Source organism: Rhinopithecus bieti, unplaced genomic scaffold (genome assembly GCF_001698545.2).
Source record: "Rhinopithecus bieti isolate Rb0 unplaced genomic scaffold, ASM169854v2 scaffold_37505, whole genome shotgun sequence".
Classification (NCBI taxonomy): Eukaryota; Metazoa; Chordata; class Mammalia; order Primates; family Cercopithecidae; genus Rhinopithecus; species Rhinopithecus bieti.
In genome coordinates, this window is record NW_016815797.1 from 975635 (window position 1) to 993870 (window position 18236).

At 38.8% G+C, this 18236-nt stretch overlaps 2 protein-coding genes across 3 annotated transcripts in view; both read left to right on the forward strand.

Moving 5' to 3' along the window:
• NOL8 (nucleolar protein 8) overlaps positions 1 to 8505 on the forward strand; it is a 32171-nt gene extending 23666 nt beyond the window's left edge. Inside the window, 6 exon segments of the mRNA XM_017853689.1 lie at positions 186 to 263; positions 4178 to 4449; positions 5969 to 6095; positions 7031 to 7101; positions 7651 to 7730; positions 8107 to 8505. Coding sequence (XP_017709178.1) covers positions 186 to 263; positions 4178 to 4449; positions 5969 to 6095; positions 7031 to 7101; positions 7651 to 7730; positions 8107 to 8157 — 679 coding nt within the window. The 3' untranslated portion in view covers positions 8158 to 8505.
• A 3682-nt stretch (positions 8506 to 12187) lies between these two features.
• IARS1 (isoleucyl-tRNA synthetase 1) overlaps positions 12188 to 18236 on the forward strand; it is a 43765-nt gene continuing 37716 nt past the window's right edge. Inside the window, exons 1-3 of one of the 2 annotated variants that reach the window (XM_017853704.1) lie at positions 12188 to 12327; positions 16456 to 16581; positions 17947 to 18103. In XM_017853704.1, coding sequence (XP_017709193.1) covers positions 16463 to 16581; positions 17947 to 18103 — 276 coding nt within the window. In that variant the 5' untranslated portion in view covers positions 12188 to 12327; positions 16456 to 16462. Of the gene's footprint in view, positions 12366 to 16455; positions 16582 to 17946; positions 18104 to 18236 lie in introns of both variants that reach the window. The other variant, XM_017853705.1, reaches the window with a different exon arrangement.

Below are 18236 nucleotides of genomic sequence, written 5' to 3' on the forward strand. Positions count from 1 at the left end.
AAAAAAAAAAAAAAAAAATGTATATATTATTTTTAGTAAGATCCTCGTTATCTTCTTTGATGTCATATGGCTTCTTCTTGCTGCAAAATTAGAATTTTCCTAGTGCTGAATTATAATTTGCTATTTACTTTTTGTATTAGTGTTCTGTTTTATCTCTTCCAACCTCCCCTCCTTTTTTTATATAGAGACATCATACATTATGATCCAACGAAGCAAGATCATGCCACTTACGAAAGAAAAAGAGATGATAAACCAAAAGAAAGGTAAATAGAGCTACTTCTTTTAGCAATAGGATCAAGTAAATTAATCTCATTTCAGACAATTAAAAATGTAGATAGGAACCAATATCCTACTCATTGGTCCCACTGTATTAAGATTGGTGGGGTAGGGGTAGTGCAGGTAGAGTTAGAAATTATTGATGTAGTGGAGGAGTTCTTACCTTTTGACAGAGGAATCTATAAATGATATGTACTCCTACTCTAGTATGATGCCTTTTATTTGTATTAGTTTCTTGTGAATTCTGTAACTACCATAAACTTAGTTACTTAAAATCACAAAATTTATTTCTTTACAGTTCTGGAACCTAGAAGTCCCAAATTAAGATACTGAACGGGCTATGTTCCTTCTAGAGGTTCAAAGAAACAAAGCCGTTTTATGCCTCTCCTAGTTTCTAGTAACTGCCAGCAATCCTTTGGTGTTCCTTGGCTTTGAGACCACATTACTCTCATTTTTGCCTCTATCTTCACATGGCCTCTTCTTTTCTGTCTGTCCTCTTTGTGCCTCTTAAAAGGACACTTGTGATAGCATTCAGGGCCCACTTGGATAATCCTGGATGGTTTATGTCAGGACTCTTACGTTAATATCTCTGCAAGACTCCTTATCTAAATAATGTTAACATTCACAGATTTCAGGAATTAGGACACGGACATAGCTTTTGGGGGGCAACCATTCAACCATCTAGTGTGGTAGGAGCTTCTGTTTCCTATAGATGTGCAGTCACTTGGATAAATATGGGGAATATATGGAACAACCAGTAACAGCTTGGTTTAAATCCTTCATTTTCCAACTGCTAGTAGCCATGAATATCACAAAAGGCAATGTGGTGTCCTGAATTGAATCTTGAAACAAAAAAGACAATTTGTGGAGAAACTGGTGAAATCAAAACGATGTCTGAGTTTAGTTAGTGGTAATCTACCAATGTTAATCTTTTAATTTTGACAATTATATCCCAGTTACATACAATTACATAGTTACATACATACAAAATTACATTAGGGAAACCAAAGTGAAGGCTATTTAGGAACTACTATTTTTGTAACTTTCTGTAAACCTAAAATTGTTCCAAAATTAAAGGATTCTTTTAAAAAGAATCACATTTTAGACTAAAGTAGAAGTAATATTAATATTCCCTCCAATGTAGGATATTTGTGTATTATTTCAGATAATCCGTATGGAACAAATACGGCTATGTTTACCCCCTCCCTTTACCCCTAAGAAGTCTCATCCCTTTACATCAGCTCAAAATCCAGAATATCATCATTCAAATCAGATCTAGGTACAGATGAAGCTTCTCTGTTACTCCTTAAGTACAGTACCTTGAGTGCAGTTCTGTTTGATAAGAAGACCTACGAACTAAAAAAGCAAGTTATCTACCCTTCCTCCAATATAGAGTGGTGCAACAGGCATTGGATAGCCACTATAGGTACTGTTCAATGAAGGAAAACAGGCACAAAGGAGTCACATATCCATAGTAACTCTGAAATCTAGAGAGACAAATGTTGGAAGGTCTTTGATTAGGACTGAGGGCCTAGGAATAATTCTTGCTGACTATTGACTCAGTTTTCTAGATCATCCTTCTCTTTTCGTAAGTGCTGGCACAGGTTTACAGCTGAGTAGTTTTCTCAACCTGCTTTTTGCTTATAGAAATTTGGGAGTCCAAAAGCCTATTCATTTTGAAATGTTCCTGTACCTACCAATCCAGTCTAGTGATAGTTCTGATAATTCTCTTAAAATCTTCATAGTTTATCTGAATCTTCTTGGAATTCACTCTGTTAGATGAAAGTCACACATACCATTTTGAGATAAGCCTTTTTTGTTGTTTTTTTAACCTTGGGCTTCTACTGAAACTGCTGAGAGAGAATGCCTCTAATCTCCATAGAAACCCTATTGTTTGAACAATTGAAGTTTATTTTCCTTTTTGTAAAATCTTAGAGACAGGATCTTGCTCTGTCACCTGGCTGGAGTGCAGTGGCATAATCATAGCTCACTGTAGCCTTGAACTCCGGGGCTCAAGTGATCCTCCCACCTCAGCCTCCCACGTAGCTGGAACTACAAGTGTGCAACACTGTTCCTGGGTAACAGTTGGAAACTTCTTATCTCTTTTTAGGGTCTTAACAAAGAATTTTGTTTTATTTTTAGACCGAGGTCTATAAATTTTTCTGTGACAGGCAAGATAGTAGATAAGGCTTTGCAGGCCAGATCATCTCTGCTGTGAAGACTCCCCTCTACCTTTGTAAAAGAAAAGCAGCCACAGACAATATGTAAACAAATGAGCAAGGCTGTGTGCCGATAAAACTATTAATGGACACTGAAATTTTCATTTCATATAATTTTCCATGTCATGAAATGATGTTTGTTTTCCCCTGCCATTTCAAATGATGATAAAAAAAAATTTCTTAACTTGCAGTTCAGACATAAGTAGGCAGTAGCCTGGACTTGGCCCATGGACCATAGTTTGTCAACCCCTTCTTTAGACCATGTTTTTCTAAGGCTTTCATAGAGTCAATCTTTGCTTAGAAGCCCTTTCTTAAATTTCATGTCATTTGCCTTCTGGAGATTAGGAGTCTTCAAAACCATAAATTCCTAGTTCCCTTTAAAAAAAAAAATTCCTCCCTTTAGTTTCATTCTCTCCTATTTTACTGTAATCAGTAGGATGAAACCAGAATATACCTTTAACACTTCCCTGGACATCTCCTTAGCTAGATCACCCAGCAAATTAGGTACATTTTCCATTTTCCACAGTACACACAATGCAGTTGACAGTGTTGCTAAACTTTCTACCACCATATTACAAGGATTCCCTCTTCTCCAGTTTCCAACAGGATTTACCTTATTTTTCTCTTAAGCCCTTATCTGCAACCTCCTCAGAGGCCATATGGTTTCTACTAACAGTTTTTTCAAGGTCCTTCTGGCTTTTGCTGTGATCTTAGTCTCAGAAGTTACATATCATGACATTAGACTTACACTGTCCATTAAAAGACTCACTAAGTCCAGCCCACACTCAGGGGATAAGGGAATTAACTTCCAGCTCTTGAAGGAAGAAGTTTTTGGACAAATTTTAAAGCCACCACGTGGTGGTTAAATGAAAATCACTTGGAACTGCCTACCATTTTTTATAGAGCTTGGTTTCATAAGAAGCATATCTGTCTTAAAACCTAACCAGGTTGGTGTATTTACTGAAATATTAAAAGTTTCTCTCTTTGAGATGGTCTCTACCACTAAGAATGGTTATTTGGATATCCTGTTCACTTATTATTTTAGGTAATACATTACAAACTTTGGCCTGGTCTTAAAGGAAAAAGGATTTTAATATTTTCTTACTTCAAAATTCAGTATTGGAAACTGCCATGTAACTTTTGTCCAATATCAAAGAGAAAAGCACATTCATTCCTAAATATAGAGCAGATAGATTTATGGTAACAAAAATTTCATTTCAAAAGAAACTATACTTTACATATTTATAATTCATTTCTATAACTGATTTACAGTTTTACCAGATACTGGTAAAATTCCCAGTATCTTAGGAGTCATGTGGCCTACAGTTTTCATTTTGCCTATGAGGAAACTGAGGCCTAGTAAAGCTAAGTGATTTCTTTACTTACACCTAGCTGTATAGTTTAGGCATAATTTCTGAAATGTAGTTCAGAGGATGATAGAATATGATTCATGCAGCTGTTTGAGATTTGTGTAAAAAAAGCTTATTGGTCAAGATTTTACTTCTATTAGTAGAGTTTTATATGTAGTTTTATTTATTTTATTTCTCTATTAGTAGAATTTTATATCCTGGTTGTTGAAAGGATAGAATTAAAGTTGTCCAGGATTTTTTCTTTTCCTGATTTCTGGAAATTTTCCAAAACTTGTTTCTTTGTGATGCACATGTCTACATATGTCATTTCAGTAAAGCAAAACGAAAAAAGAAAAGGGAGGAAGCTGAGAAACTACCTGAGGTGTCTAAAGAAATGTATTATAATATTGCTATGGATCTGAAAGAAATATTCCAAACTACAAAATATACCAGTGAAAAGGAAGAGGACACACCCTGGAATGAGGACTGTGGTCAAGAGAACCCTGAGGAAATCCAGGACCCTGCAGCTCTGAGCAGTGGCGCGGGGCAGCCCAGCGGGTTCACATTCTCCTTTTTTGATTCGGACAGTAAAGACATAAAGGAAGGTACTTTTCTTTTTTCCCATACTTTTTGATTTTAGTCAGTTTGAACTTAATTGATTGAATCTGCATTAAGTGTAACCGATTTAATGTCAGCTGAAGAAAGAATTCTTTCTTCTACCTAGATAATTTGAGATTTAGTGTCACAGGAGCATAAACACAATGTTCCTGAAGCTGTGATAGAAACTATTTTTGCATTTAAGGAAGCAAACCTCTACTAGCTTCCATATGAAGGGAAGCCAGAGAATAAGGTACAGCATCTTTTCTGTTAGGTAAAAAGTCAGGAAGAAGTATAGTAATTCATATATTTAAATAACTTTGTATCTTAAATGAAGCTGAAGATGCTATGGCTTATGGAAAACTAGTGTTATATATAAGATAAAAGAAGATGTAAGTAACCTTGGTTTTATACAAATATGCCATATCATCAATATGCCAGTTATTGCACAGTTTATCCCTGAAGATTTGCCAGAACCTAGAGAGAAGTATAAACACTAGTACATATAGTTTTGCATTTCATTTCAAGAGGTTTACCTCTAAAGGCCAACATGGGCCACAGGTTAAAAAACACCTGACCTGTTCCTCACCCAGGGTTCAAGCTTTCTGGAAGTTCACTGTAGCAGCAAGCAATACGTATACAGAATACACACATACCTAACTACAATGATTCTACTTTAAAGATTAGCAGTTAAAATACCATACATGTGTGTGGTAGATAAATTTTTTTTTTTTTTTTTTTGAGACGGAGTCTCTGTCACCCAGGCTGGAGTGCAGCGGTGCAATCTCGGTTCACTAGCAGATAATACCAACTCTGTGGTACTTTAAAAGGAAGTATAACAATCTAGTAGTTGTTCAAAAATTATTGCAAATAAGACTTCATTTTCTTGTCTAAACTGTTGAGTAGAGTTGGCATGATATAAATAGTAACTATAATTTTTCTAACTTTGAGAGCAAAACGTGAGAAATTGACCTTGAAATGAGTCCTAAAGACACCAGCAACTTGAAAGATGTTTTTTAAGTACCTGGGAAATTTTGAAGACTTACGAGGTGATTGTCTTGATCTTATAGCACTAGTTTTTTCAGCAGAGTCTGCAAAAAGTTTTGGGTATTGAAAATGTAAAGACATACTCCTTTTCTCATTTATAGACAAGAGGGAAACCTGATTTCCCTGTATCATGTTATATTTTAGGTTTCTCATGCTAGCACAGATGCCATGGTTATTTTAGGTGTCATTTTAAAAAATTATATAGCTCATTTATAAACCTTTAGTTTTTATACTTTTTTTTTCACTGCTGTCCTTATCAGATCATTCTAGTGATGCCAAAATTATCATAGTAGCTTCTGAAAATATTTGAAAAATCTAAGAAGATGATACTACCTATTTTTTGATACGATTTTAAATTAATGATTAACATATTGGAACTTTAGATATGTCTACATGGTAAAAGTAATCAAATGAATGTGTTCAGAAATACTTGGCTATGGAGTTACAATCCTACCATCTTTTGTTGTCATAATGATATAGAGACCTACAGAGTTGAAACAGTGAAACCTGGAAAGATTGTCTGGCAGGAAGACCCTCGTTTCCAAGACAGCAGTTCAGAAGAGGAAGATGTTACTGAAGAAACAGATCACAGAAAGTCCAGTCCTGGGTAAGCAATTTGTTTCTTTGCAGGCATAGTTCATAATTTGTAAAATCTGAATTAGACATGTTTAGAAATATTTTAGCTTCTGTTCACATGATGACTAAATTGTCTTATCTCAGCTTTTTGTGTTTTTTTTTTTTTGAAATGGAGTCTCGCTCTGTCACCCAGGTTGGAGTGCAATGGCGTGATCTCAGCTCACTGCAACCTCCGCCTCCTAGATTCAAGCGATTCTCCTGTCTCAGCCTCCCAAGTAGCTGGGATTACAGGCATGCGCCACCACACCCGGCTAATTTTTGTATTTTTAGTAGAGATGAGGTTTCACTATGTTGGCCAGGCTGGATTGAACTCCTGACCTCAAGTAATCTGCCCACCTCAGCCTCCCAAAGTGCTGGGATTACAGGCGTGAGCCACTGTGCCTGGCCCTCTCAGTGTCAGAGTATTCTCTAGCCTTTTTATAATGGAGAGTGTGTTTCCGTTTCCATGAGATTTGGATAGCACTAAGGGGAAGATAGGATGTGCATAGAAGAGGGAAGGTAGCCTGACAGTGAAGTCACTGGTCTGGAAACAGAATGCTGCAGTTGACTGGGTGCCTACCCATGGGAGGCACTGGCAACTGGGGTAGCAGTGATGGGAGTGAGAGGATCAGCAACCAACACAGGAAAGATAGAGGTTCTACTTAAACAAGTCTTCATTATCAAAGCTTCAGATGGAAGAATGTTAGAGGGAGGGTTATTTTAACTCAGGGCAAAATGTGCAAAATACAAAGCAGATATATTTAAGAGTCTTGCTCACCTGGATTCTAGAGGGAAAAGAAAAAAAATAAAAGATGTACTTAACAAATAGTGTATTTATGTTTTGAATATAAATATTCTTAAATATTGAAATTAAACCAACCAATACCTATTTGTCTCTCTCTCTCCCTTTGTCCTGTTTCTTTTCAGAGAAGCACCATTACTTGAGAAAGAGACCACTAGATTTTTCTTTTTCTCTAAGAATGATGAAAGACTTCAAGGTCAGTCCATTTTTTTCATCAAATCACGTACATAGAACAGGTAATGGTACAGCTACAATAATTCACATCCAGGAATTTTGACCATTGGTAGTGTCATGTGGTTTAACCCCATTTGTTCACACTGATGAATGTTAACTTGTAAAGCTGTCAAGGACTGAGAACTCCCCACTCACCACTTTCTTTGCTCACTCATTCTCATCAGCAAAGGCTTGTTTTGTTCCAGGGGCTTCCTTAGATGTTAGGCATACAAAACCCCTAAGTTTTTAGTACCATAAAAGTCCATGTGAAAACTCAGGGTGTTGGTGAACTCATTTCTTAAAGCCTAGCATAAACCAAGTTTCATAATAGTAAATGATATATATAAACAGTAAAAGCAATACTATATTTTTCATTTGGAAAGAAAGAATACTAATTTTTAAAAATAAGTAGAAACTGAGGGAAAAGAATGATCTTAACTAGAACTGGAGACCTTGATAATGCCAACCCTTAGAATATCACCCATTTTAGTAGTAGTTTGCTGCCTCATCTGTCTTGTTTTTCCCCTAGTAGGTTCTGACTTATTCTGGAGAGGAGTAGGAAGTAATATTAGCAGGAACTCTTGGGAGGCCAGAACAACCAACCTGCGTATGGTGAGTGATTGTTTCTCCATATTATTTCCTAAAATAGACATGTTGTTGTCTATCTAGAATTACAGTGCTGAAAGGGAACTCATGAATGGTATAGGTGAGGAGACCGCAGACTGGCTCAATTGAGTGACTGGTCCCAGAGTCCAGCCAAGTGTATTAAGTAACAGGAAAGCATCAGATTTTTCAAGACTGAATTGTAGTTCCCATTATAAACACTTAATGCCAAAAATGCCAATATCCCCTGTTCATTTCAAAACAGCACTTTCAAAATAGGTTTCCACTGCCCTGGCAGTGAGAATAACCTAAGTTTTACTTCTATCTACTGAACATCTTAAAAACAATTTGTTGATTATTAACAAAGCCTTCTTTTTCCCCCTAGAATTGTCGGAAGAAACATAAAGATGCAAAAAGGAAAATGAAACCAAAATAATAAATGTCGGTTGGTTTTGATACTGAATGTGAACAAGGCTCACCTAAGGAAACTGACCCAGAAAACAGTTTTAGCTGACAAAGAAGAAATTTCAGAGTGAAGGAATTGTAAACATCTGGCTGATGGAATATCATTCTGGTTGCCATCTTTTTCTGTGGAACTCCTCTGCATTTCTTCCTAGTTACTTCAAAAAATTAAATTCCACTTCTTAAAAAAGGAAGCACAAGATAGTCCTCGAAAATACTTTTTGTATATAATCTCTGCCCTCTATCCTGAGTAACTAATGGACATCTTCTCATGCAAGGTTTACATGAAGCCTTTTTTAATAAATGGGTCAAAGTACTTGTATTTTCCAGCCTAGGCTTTGTGTGAATTATGGGCTATTTGAAATGTTTATTTCTGATTATGTCAAATACACCTTCCATTTTGTCATTTTTGTTTAAGCTGATGAATTACATGTCAACATTGAGTTTTATACTTGTGTTTTGGTGAATAGCTAACTGAAATATAGGACATTTCAGACTAACATCATATAAGAGTTCTGTGAGGACCAGGAGAGGAAGCCAAATATAGAGTTATCTTGTCATTGGCCTCTAGGAATTAGGGAACAACATCTAGATGCAGACCAATCCCAAAATTCTAATTAAACCAAAAGCTTATGAAAAATACCAAGTGTCTGAAAGATAGGTAGTCACTATTAGGAGTCAGGACCCTGAGCCCAAATAAGGAAACATTTAATATTTCATTAAATAAACCAACCTGCCTAGATTTCAAGACATGCCTCCTATCAAAGTGGGCTCTGTGTGAAATAGTATTATATAGGCCCAGCACAGTGGCTCAAACCTCTAATCTTAGTACTTTGGGAGGCCGAGGTGGGCAGATCACCTGAGGTCAGGAGTTCAAGACCAGCCTGGACAACATGGCGAAACCTCGTCTCTACTAAAAATACAAAAATTAGCTGGGTGTGGTGGCTCACACCTGTAATGCCAGCTACTCAGGAGGCTGAGACAGGAGATCACTTGAACCCAGGAGGCAGAGGTTGCAGTGCCGAGATCACGCCACTACACACCAGCCTGGGTGACAGCATGAGACTCCATTTAAAGAAAAAAAAAATAGTATTACGTAGACAGTTCCAAGGGCCTATCATTGAGCCATGATGTGTGTACCTAAAATTAGTGTTTATTGATTTACCTATGCTGAATATAAACTCTCAACTGTTGGGATTTCATCTGGTGTGTTAACCATTATGTCCCCAGTGCTTATGCTCAGTATGTGTTTTTAATAAGGGTCCAAGGGACTAAATAACTTGAAGAGTCATTCTGGATTCCTAGGTTTCCAAAACTTCAGACTTCAAGGAGAGTGGGGATAACTACACAGCAGGATAAATAATTCACACGTTCTACCTTCTCTTGATGTAGATCACAGTTGTACCTTATTTTCTACTGCTGCATAGGAAATCATCTCAGTAACAATCATTTACTCACAAACACTGCAATTTGGTCAAAACTCACTACGGACTGCTGATCTGTGCTCTGTGTGCTTTCGCTGGGGTGGTTCAGCCAGGGCTACAGGATCTGCTTCTAATATGGCCCACTCAGTGCCTGTTCATGGGCTTCCTTACAGCATGGCAACAAAGCTCTAGAAGCAAGTATTCTCAGAGGCAGAAAGCAGATGCTGCCAGTCTCTTAAGGCCTGGCTCAAAAACTGGCTCAGAGTCACTTTACTGTATTCTATAGGTTTAAACTGACACACACACCCAACCAGACTGAAAGGGAGGGGACACAGATCCTCACTTCTCAGTGGGAAGAGTGTCAGAATGTGTGGCCATAATTTAAATCCGGCACATGCTTCACAAGCAGACAAATAAGTAACATCAACTAGCCTTTCCCACCCCCAGTTCCTGCTCCCCAGATAAAATCACCTTCAGCAATTTAATTTCTCTAGTATTTGGCTTATGCTCTGATTTCTTGATTTTTTCACTACCAGACACTACATATTCTGAAGAGGTGAAAAAATTATTCACCTCTTCAGTCCAAGTAATATATTTTGACTACAGTTAACTTTTTGGCTGGAATTTTTTCATTTGCTTAACTTTTTCTAGATTTAGTCTTCCCATACCTTCCAACTGTGGAACATTATGAGGTTTCTCTTCAAATAGCCTGATCAATCCTTTATTCTTTAATTCATCGTACCTCTCTCCTCCCTTTTTCCCTTTTCCTTCCTTTCTGCCTTTGTTACGTGCCCAGACAGGCCATAGTACCAGGTGTTATCAGTACCAGCTCACATTGCTTTCCTTATCTGGAGAGACCAGCTCTAGCTCATTACAAACACCCCTTCCCCCTTTCCCCTCTCTCTTACATGCCCACCTTATCTAAAGAAAGTTAAAATGTGTAACCAACCAGGATTAGTTTAGATTGTGAGGCCCAATTCCAGCCAATGGAGAAAAGGTACAGGGGCAGGGTTTGCGTCAGGGAGAAAGGCTCTCGTGCCCCTTTGTTCTGGTGTGCTCTCACGGTGACTGGCCAAGAAGAAGCACCCCTCTACGCAGAAGTAAATTGCTTTGCTGAAAATCCTTTTTGAATGTTCAATTTCCTTAGGATTTTGAGCATTATTTCCAACACAATAGTACTATTAATATAAATGTTTCTCAATCAAATTTTTAAATAATTAGACTTGGCCTACCTCACATTTGTCCAGGAGCCCTCTGTCTGGCTCTAATCTGGGCTCTCTGGATAGGTGACAAAATTGAACCGAACAAGGTGGCAGGAATGTGAAAACTTCAAACACATTCCAAATACTTTCAGTTAATTAACAAGATTTGCAGCTACTAAATTATGTATGTTATGTGAGTATAATCATGGAACATTGGGTTACCCCTGTGATGGAGGACATGAAACCACTAATCCTTCACAGGGCCAAGATGGTAAGTAAAGTTGAATATATGCTAAACAGACTATCAAAATGTTCCTAAACTTAATAAGATACTGCATTCTACCTATTCTAGGCCAGATCAATTTTTTATATCCCTCTAATGGATACAATAAGCAGCAACTGAACTACTCCCAATTTGGCAAGATCCATAATTTTCTTTAGAGGCTCTGGGGCCAAAGCCCAAGGTCTACTGCCCTTTGCAAGGCTCCAGATTTGAACCAGCAGATCAGTAATGTACCAAGCAGACTCATAGCAATGAAAATAAGTATGCAGGCCTGGTGCAGTGGCTCATGCCTGTAATCCCAACACTTAGGGAGGCTGAGGCAGGCAGATCGCTTGAGCCCACAAGTTTGAGACCAGCCTAGGCAACACAGCAAGACCCCGTTGCTATAGAAAATACAAAAATTAGCCGGGCGTGGTGGCGCTAGCCTGTAGTCCCAGCTACTTGGCCAGGGATGAGATGCGAGAATCATCTGACCCGTGGAGGTCGAGGCTGCAGTGAGCCATGACCGTACCACTGCACTCCGCCTGGGCGACAGAATGAGACCGCTTCTTAAAAAAAGAAAATTGTTTCTGCAATGTTTTCATTACCGGAAACATTTTAAGTAAAATAATAAAACTTTTAAACCTGATTGTCAGGCCCTTCCTTCCCTTTTGTTATTATCGTTTCACGTAGCCATTTATGACAGCAGCAGCGGCTTTGGGGTCAGCGGCTCAGGGCCCAAAAGTATAATTATTAAAGCCATCTCTCCGGAAATTGCTGTTTGTCGATATGAATTTTAGGTACAAAGTGTCCAGTCACATAAATACAAACGCAAACAGATTGAAGCCCCGACCTCGGCGCCCCTTCCCAGTGGGCCTCCACCTACACAGACGTGCCCACAACCCGAGGGCGACCTCGGTCTACACTACTGGAACGGATACCACCAGCACGCACAGCACCGCGCTCAGCGCCGGTTCGTTTTCCAGGCGAAGCCGCAAAGCCAGCAAGCACCACTGTCGCACCAGACGGACGAGTGGGCGTAATCATGTCCGCCGTGACCAATCGGCGCCTGGCTTGTTGGCAGGTATCAGGCAGCGCGCACTGATTGGCCGGTGCGAAGCTGGCCGTCTTCCCTGGATCCCGCATTTTCAGCGCGTTGCATCACCTGCGCGCGCCGGGTTGCAGCTTGGAAGCCGGGAGAATTTCTTCCAGGCTTGCTGGCCTGCGGGGCTGTCCAGGCACAGGGGGCCTCTCAGGTACGCTTTTTCTTCCCTGCAGGATCCGGCCCTCAAAGGTGAGGGTCCCGCACGCGTTACAACCCCGAAACAGTAGCAGAAGATTTAATTTTTAAAAGAAAGTGTTTCTTCGGGACTTGCCATTCGTTCGTTTCCAGCCTTAGGAATTTATGGTCGCCTTTTTGAATGAGTGGTGTTTGAAATGAGTAAAATCTTTTGAGAGTGATATACATGCTATAAATTGGTATAGCTGTGACTTTATGTATAGGTAGTACTTTTTTATATGCCCTAATTTATTATCTTTAATGGCTGCCTACTTGATGTACCGTAATGTACTTCAGTCACCCTATTTAAATTGTTTTCAGTTATTTGCCTGCAGAAACAATTATTCGGTGAATGTCATTGTATACGTATTTTGTACATTTGCGTGAGTATACCTGTGGAGTCTATGTTAATAGGATATAACTAAATTGAAGAAGCGTTTGAGATCGTCCCACCTTCAGGTTACATTTGACTTACTAGATTATGAAGACCTGAGAATAAAAGGGGAAGCAGAAATTGATTTAGAGGAGAATGAAAAGGGGGAACAGAAATAGACTTATAGGTAGGATCCACATGACTTGATGATTAATTGGATGTGTGTATCTTCTGAGCAGTGTCGGGGTGACTCAAAAATGTTATGCCTAGGTAATGGGAAGAGTATTGGAAACGCTAATACGGTAGAGTTAAAAAGGGAAGCAATTGTGGAAAGAATTATGAAATTGTAAACAAAACATGGTTTTAGTGTGTGTTTCCAAAATATATTGAGGCAAAATAATATGAATTAATGTGAATAATATGTAGTGAATATTAAGGAAGGTGGTCTCGAAATTGCTGAACGGGAAGTTGAGGTTAAGATGACCTGAAGGAGTTGTGGAGCGGGGAAGAGTGAAGGGCCTGGATTATAATAAGAGGGAAGCAAGGGGGATGGCGTCCCTCTGCACAACAAGGTTGTTGTGCAAGGTTAACCTGCCCTGTCCCCTGCCCTGTGGTTGCTGGATGTTGTTGTGCATGTACAGCTCTCCAGTGGATTCGATGGGCCATAGCAATCCTGTGATTTATGCATGGAGGCTGCTTCTCCTCAACAGCCGCCATAGCCCGGTCACTGGTACATGGTTCTTCCTGAATAGACAATACTGTTATACTGAGTCTTTCTGCTTGGCATAATAGTGCAGTGATTCTTAATCTTTGGGGAAAGTAGAGACTCCCTAAAAAACACAGTAAAAGCTGAATGAGCTGGCCAGGCCTAGTGGCTCACGCCTGTAATCCCAGCCCTTTGGGAGGCCGGCACAAGAGGATCGCTTTAGCCCAGGAGTTGAAGACCAGCCGGGGCAACAGGGCAAAACCATGTCTCTACAAACCACCCCTCTCCAAAAAGAAAAAAAAAAAAAAAAAAGCTGAGTGTGGTGATGGTGATGCATACCTGTAGTCCTAGCTACTTGGGAGGCTAAGCTGGGAGGATCACCCAAACTCAGGGAGGTCAAGGCTGCAGTGAGCCGTGTTTGTGCCACTGCTCTCCAGCCTGGGTGACAGAGTGAGACACTGTCTCAAAAAAAAAAAAAGTAATGGTCCTCTTCTCAGAAAGCTTAAATCTTATTTTCTCAAAAACAAAAAATCAGATAGATATTCCTGAATAATTGTCAGAACAGTGCAAGAGTGGTGATGTTCAGACTGTGATGTGAATGCTCATCGGACCCTCAGTATCTTGTTAAAATGCAGGTTCCGACTCCTAGGTGCAAGGTGAGACTGGTAAGTCTGCATCTCTAATAAGCTCCCATAGATGTGGGCCATAGTAGGACCAGCCTTGAAGAGATTAGAATGTGTCGGTATCTCAAAGTCTGTTGGTCTTCAGATAACAATCCCATAAGTCTGAGTTGGCCTCTAATAAGGTACCCAGTGAACCTAAATAAATCAGTAAATGCACAAACACTTACTTTGGTCCTTGAAAGGCTAGAGGTTATAGTTAAGAGTTGAAGATCTAAAATGCCTTACAACTTCCTTTTAATGGTATACTGTGATCAGAAGTAGCCATTTCAGTTAAACAGTCCAACCATTCTTGTCCCATTTTTTCTTCAACTTAGAGGCACTCACACATCTGAAAAATTAATGAGGGTAAAAGAAAATGAAAGATACTACTTTCACAGACTTTTTTTTGGTGTGTGATAACTTGAATCAATAACTTGCTTAGACTATGATGCTTTTAATGCTTTCAAAACTGTTTGAGGTATGTAGCAGTGTGTCTTTTCCTGTAGAGTTTATTACCCTGGACTGTTGCGTTTCTTGAGTATTAAGATTTTTTATCTTCTCTGTTTGTTCTCTTATTAGCAATTCTATCCCATTCTAATCTGATATTGACTTGGAAAGCTTGTCATCCACCTTGTTAGAATTGTTAAGTAAATATAAATAGACTTTGAGAAGGAAAGGTCTCAAGGGTGGCTCACTAGATACTTAAGTCACAGATTGATCAAGTGTCTCTGGCTGAGGTTATTAGCAAAACATTTAAAAGACACTTTAAGATTTTCTCACTAGGGACTAAACCAGAAAGGTATAGGGCTCATCCTTCATAAAATCATGAATAAGCAATAAGAAGGGTAAAATGGAAAATTGGCATCTATATTCGAATGTGAGATTCTCATCTTTTAGCTTTAACATTTTAAAGTTTTACCAGTTTTCCTCAAAGAGAATATGAAGTTACTTCAAGAGAACTGATTTCTGTCATGTGAGTGTAGGTAAGAAAATTCTTAGTTACTTTGAGATATTTTTCTTCAGATTATCAATGAGTTTTTTGCACCATCAGATAGAATTGCCGAGATTTTCTTGCTTACTTTTGGAAACATTGTCTACCATTACTGAATATTAAATAATACCATGTACCCCTCCCTCACACCATGTACAAAAATAACTCAAAATGATTTGTGGCCTAAATGGAAGCGAAAAATCTTTCACCTTGTTTAGGTAATGGTTTATTAGATGACACGAAAAGCTCAAGCAACAAAACTAAAGATAGACGAATTGGACATCATTAAAATTAAAAATCTTTGTGCTTCAGAAAATGCCATCAAGAAAATAAAAAGATGGCCCACAGAACAGGAGACAACTTTTTATAAATCATATATCTGATAAAGGATTTATATCCAGAATATATAAATAACCCTTAAAACCCAACCGCAAAAAGAGCCCAGTTAGAAAACTGGCAGAGGATAAATAAGTATCTGTCCAAAGTGGATACACAAATGGCCAATAAGCACATGGAAAGACGCTCAGCGTCATTAGTCCCTAGGGAAATGCAAATCAAAATCAGGAGATACTACTTAACATCTCCTAGAATGACCGTAATCCAAAGATGGACAATAAGATGTGCTGGGTAGGATCTGAAGAGATTAGAATCCTCATTCACTGCTGAGGGAATGCAAAGTAGCACAGTCACTTTGGAAAACATTTTGGCATTATCTCAGAAAGTTAAATACAGAATTATCATGGGACCCAGAAATTCTTCTTCTAGCTACAAACACAAGAGAAATGAAAACATAGATCCACACAAAATTTTATACATGAATGTTCATAGCGGCGTTATTCACAGTTATCAAAAAGTAGAAACAATACAGGTGTCCAAGAAATGATGGATGGATAAACAAACTGTGGCATATTCATGAAATGGAATACTATTCAGCTATCAAAAGTAATGAAGTATGAATATATATTATTCACGGATGAGCCTTGAAAACATGCTAGAGAAAGGAAACCCGATGCAATAGGCCACATATAGATGATTCTTGTAAATGTTCCCATTTATATGAAATGTCCAGAATAGGTAAATCGACAGGGGCAGAAAGAAGATAAATCGTTGCCACTGGCTATGTAGAAGAAAGAGTGGGGAGTGACTACTAATGGTTTTGGGGTGTTTTGGTGGGGAGGGGAGGTTGAAAACATTTTGAAATTAGATATTACTAGTTATACTACCTTGTAAATGTGCTAAAAAGCCACTGAATTGTACACTTCGTACATTACAGTATGTAAATTGTACATCAATATACACCCATGTTAGTAATATGGTACTCTGTTATTCCTGGATTTCTCTTTTGACACTAATAAATTTGATTTCTTTTGCAGCAACAAAATGGTTCAACAAGTTCCAGAAAACATAACTTTTCCTGCGGAAGAAGAGAAAATCTTGGAGTTTTGGACTGAATTTAATTGTTTTCAGGAATGCTTAAAGCAATCAAAACATAAACCAAAGTATGTGAATTTTTTAGGTTAAGGGAAAGTCCTTAAGAATAGTCATTTTTTAGACTGAATTCCATTAAAGCAGATACTGTCTTTTTTTTTGTTTTGTTTTTGAGATGGAGTCTTGTTCTGTCACCCAGGCTGGAGTGCAGTGGCGCAATCTCTGCTCACTGCTACATCCGCCTCCCGGATGCAAGTGATTCTCCTGCCTAAGCCTCCCAAGCAGCTGGGATTACAGGCGCCTGCCACCACGCTGGCTAATTTTTGTATTTTTGGTAGAGACAGGTTTTCACCATGTTGCCCAGGCTGGTCTCAGACTCCTGACCTCAAGTGATCCACCTGCCTCAGCCTATCAAAGTGCTGGAATTACAAGTGTAGCCACCATGCGTGGCCTAAAGCAGATACTTTTTAATAATCTTTCTTTCTTTCTTTCTTTTTTTTTTTTGAGACAGATTCTGGCTCTATCGCCCAGGCTGGAGTGCAGTGGCTGGATCTCAGCTCACTGCAAGCTCTACCTCCTGGGCTTACGCCATTCTCCTGCCTCAGCCTCCCAAGTAGCTGGGACTACAGGTGCCCGCCACCTCGCCTGGCTAGTTTTTTTTTTGTTTGTTGTTTTTTTGTTTGTTTGTTTGTTTGTTTTTAGTAGAGACGGGGTTTCACCGTGTTAGCCAGGATGGTCTCGATCTCCTGACCTCGTGATCCACCCGTCTCGGCCTCCCAAAGTGCTGGGATTACAGGCTTGAGCCACCGCGCCCGGCCTTTATTAATCTTTCTATTCCCAGAATCCCCCAGCTGTCTGTATAATGGGTACTCAGTAGTAGATAAACATTGAATGAATGAGTTCTCATTTATTAGGGTAAATTTTGTGTCTTTAAAAGGTCATCTGAGTAGAATTTATGTCACCCTGTGTCACCCTCTTTCCGCCTTTATCTTCATCACCACCCTCATATAGGCACTTATACCTAAGTACCCCATAGAAGGCTACAATAGTAGTCCTCATTCACCTGAAAGACTAGTCCTTTAATCACTGTTTTCATTGTATATCTCCTCTGGTCAAAAACTTTCTGAGAGAGGGGTTTATTGCCCTATTTTACTGATGAGATAACTCAAGATCAGGATAAATAACTTGCCTTATGTCATGGAACTAATAAATGAAAAATGAATAATCAAATGGAGGTGTCTGCAGCTTTGCCGCAATTGTAGCCTGTCTGAAGGCAGGACCACCAGTAAATATCAAATCAATTATGTCTGTCAATTTCCTGATCATGCTGCTTTTGTCCTTCCTAAAGACTCCACTATGACAACAGCTATCTATAGAAAAATGCTTTAAATTTTGATTGTTTTTAAATGACTTGATATAGTTTTATTACCTCTTAGATTTACCTTCTATGATGGTCCTCCTTTTGCAACTGGACTGCCTCACTATGGACATATACTTGCGGGTACAATTAAAGATATAGTTACAAGATATGCTCACCAGAGTGGGTTTCATGTTGACAGAAGATTTGGATGGGATTGTCATGGCTTACCTGTGGTATGTTTGAGTATCCAGCTTTATAATTTTCTGATTTTTTTTATAAGCATTAGATTTCATGTAATACATTCCAGTATGATGAATGTTGACTGTCATACCTTCTACTTCATTTCTATAGTATTTGTAGTTTGAT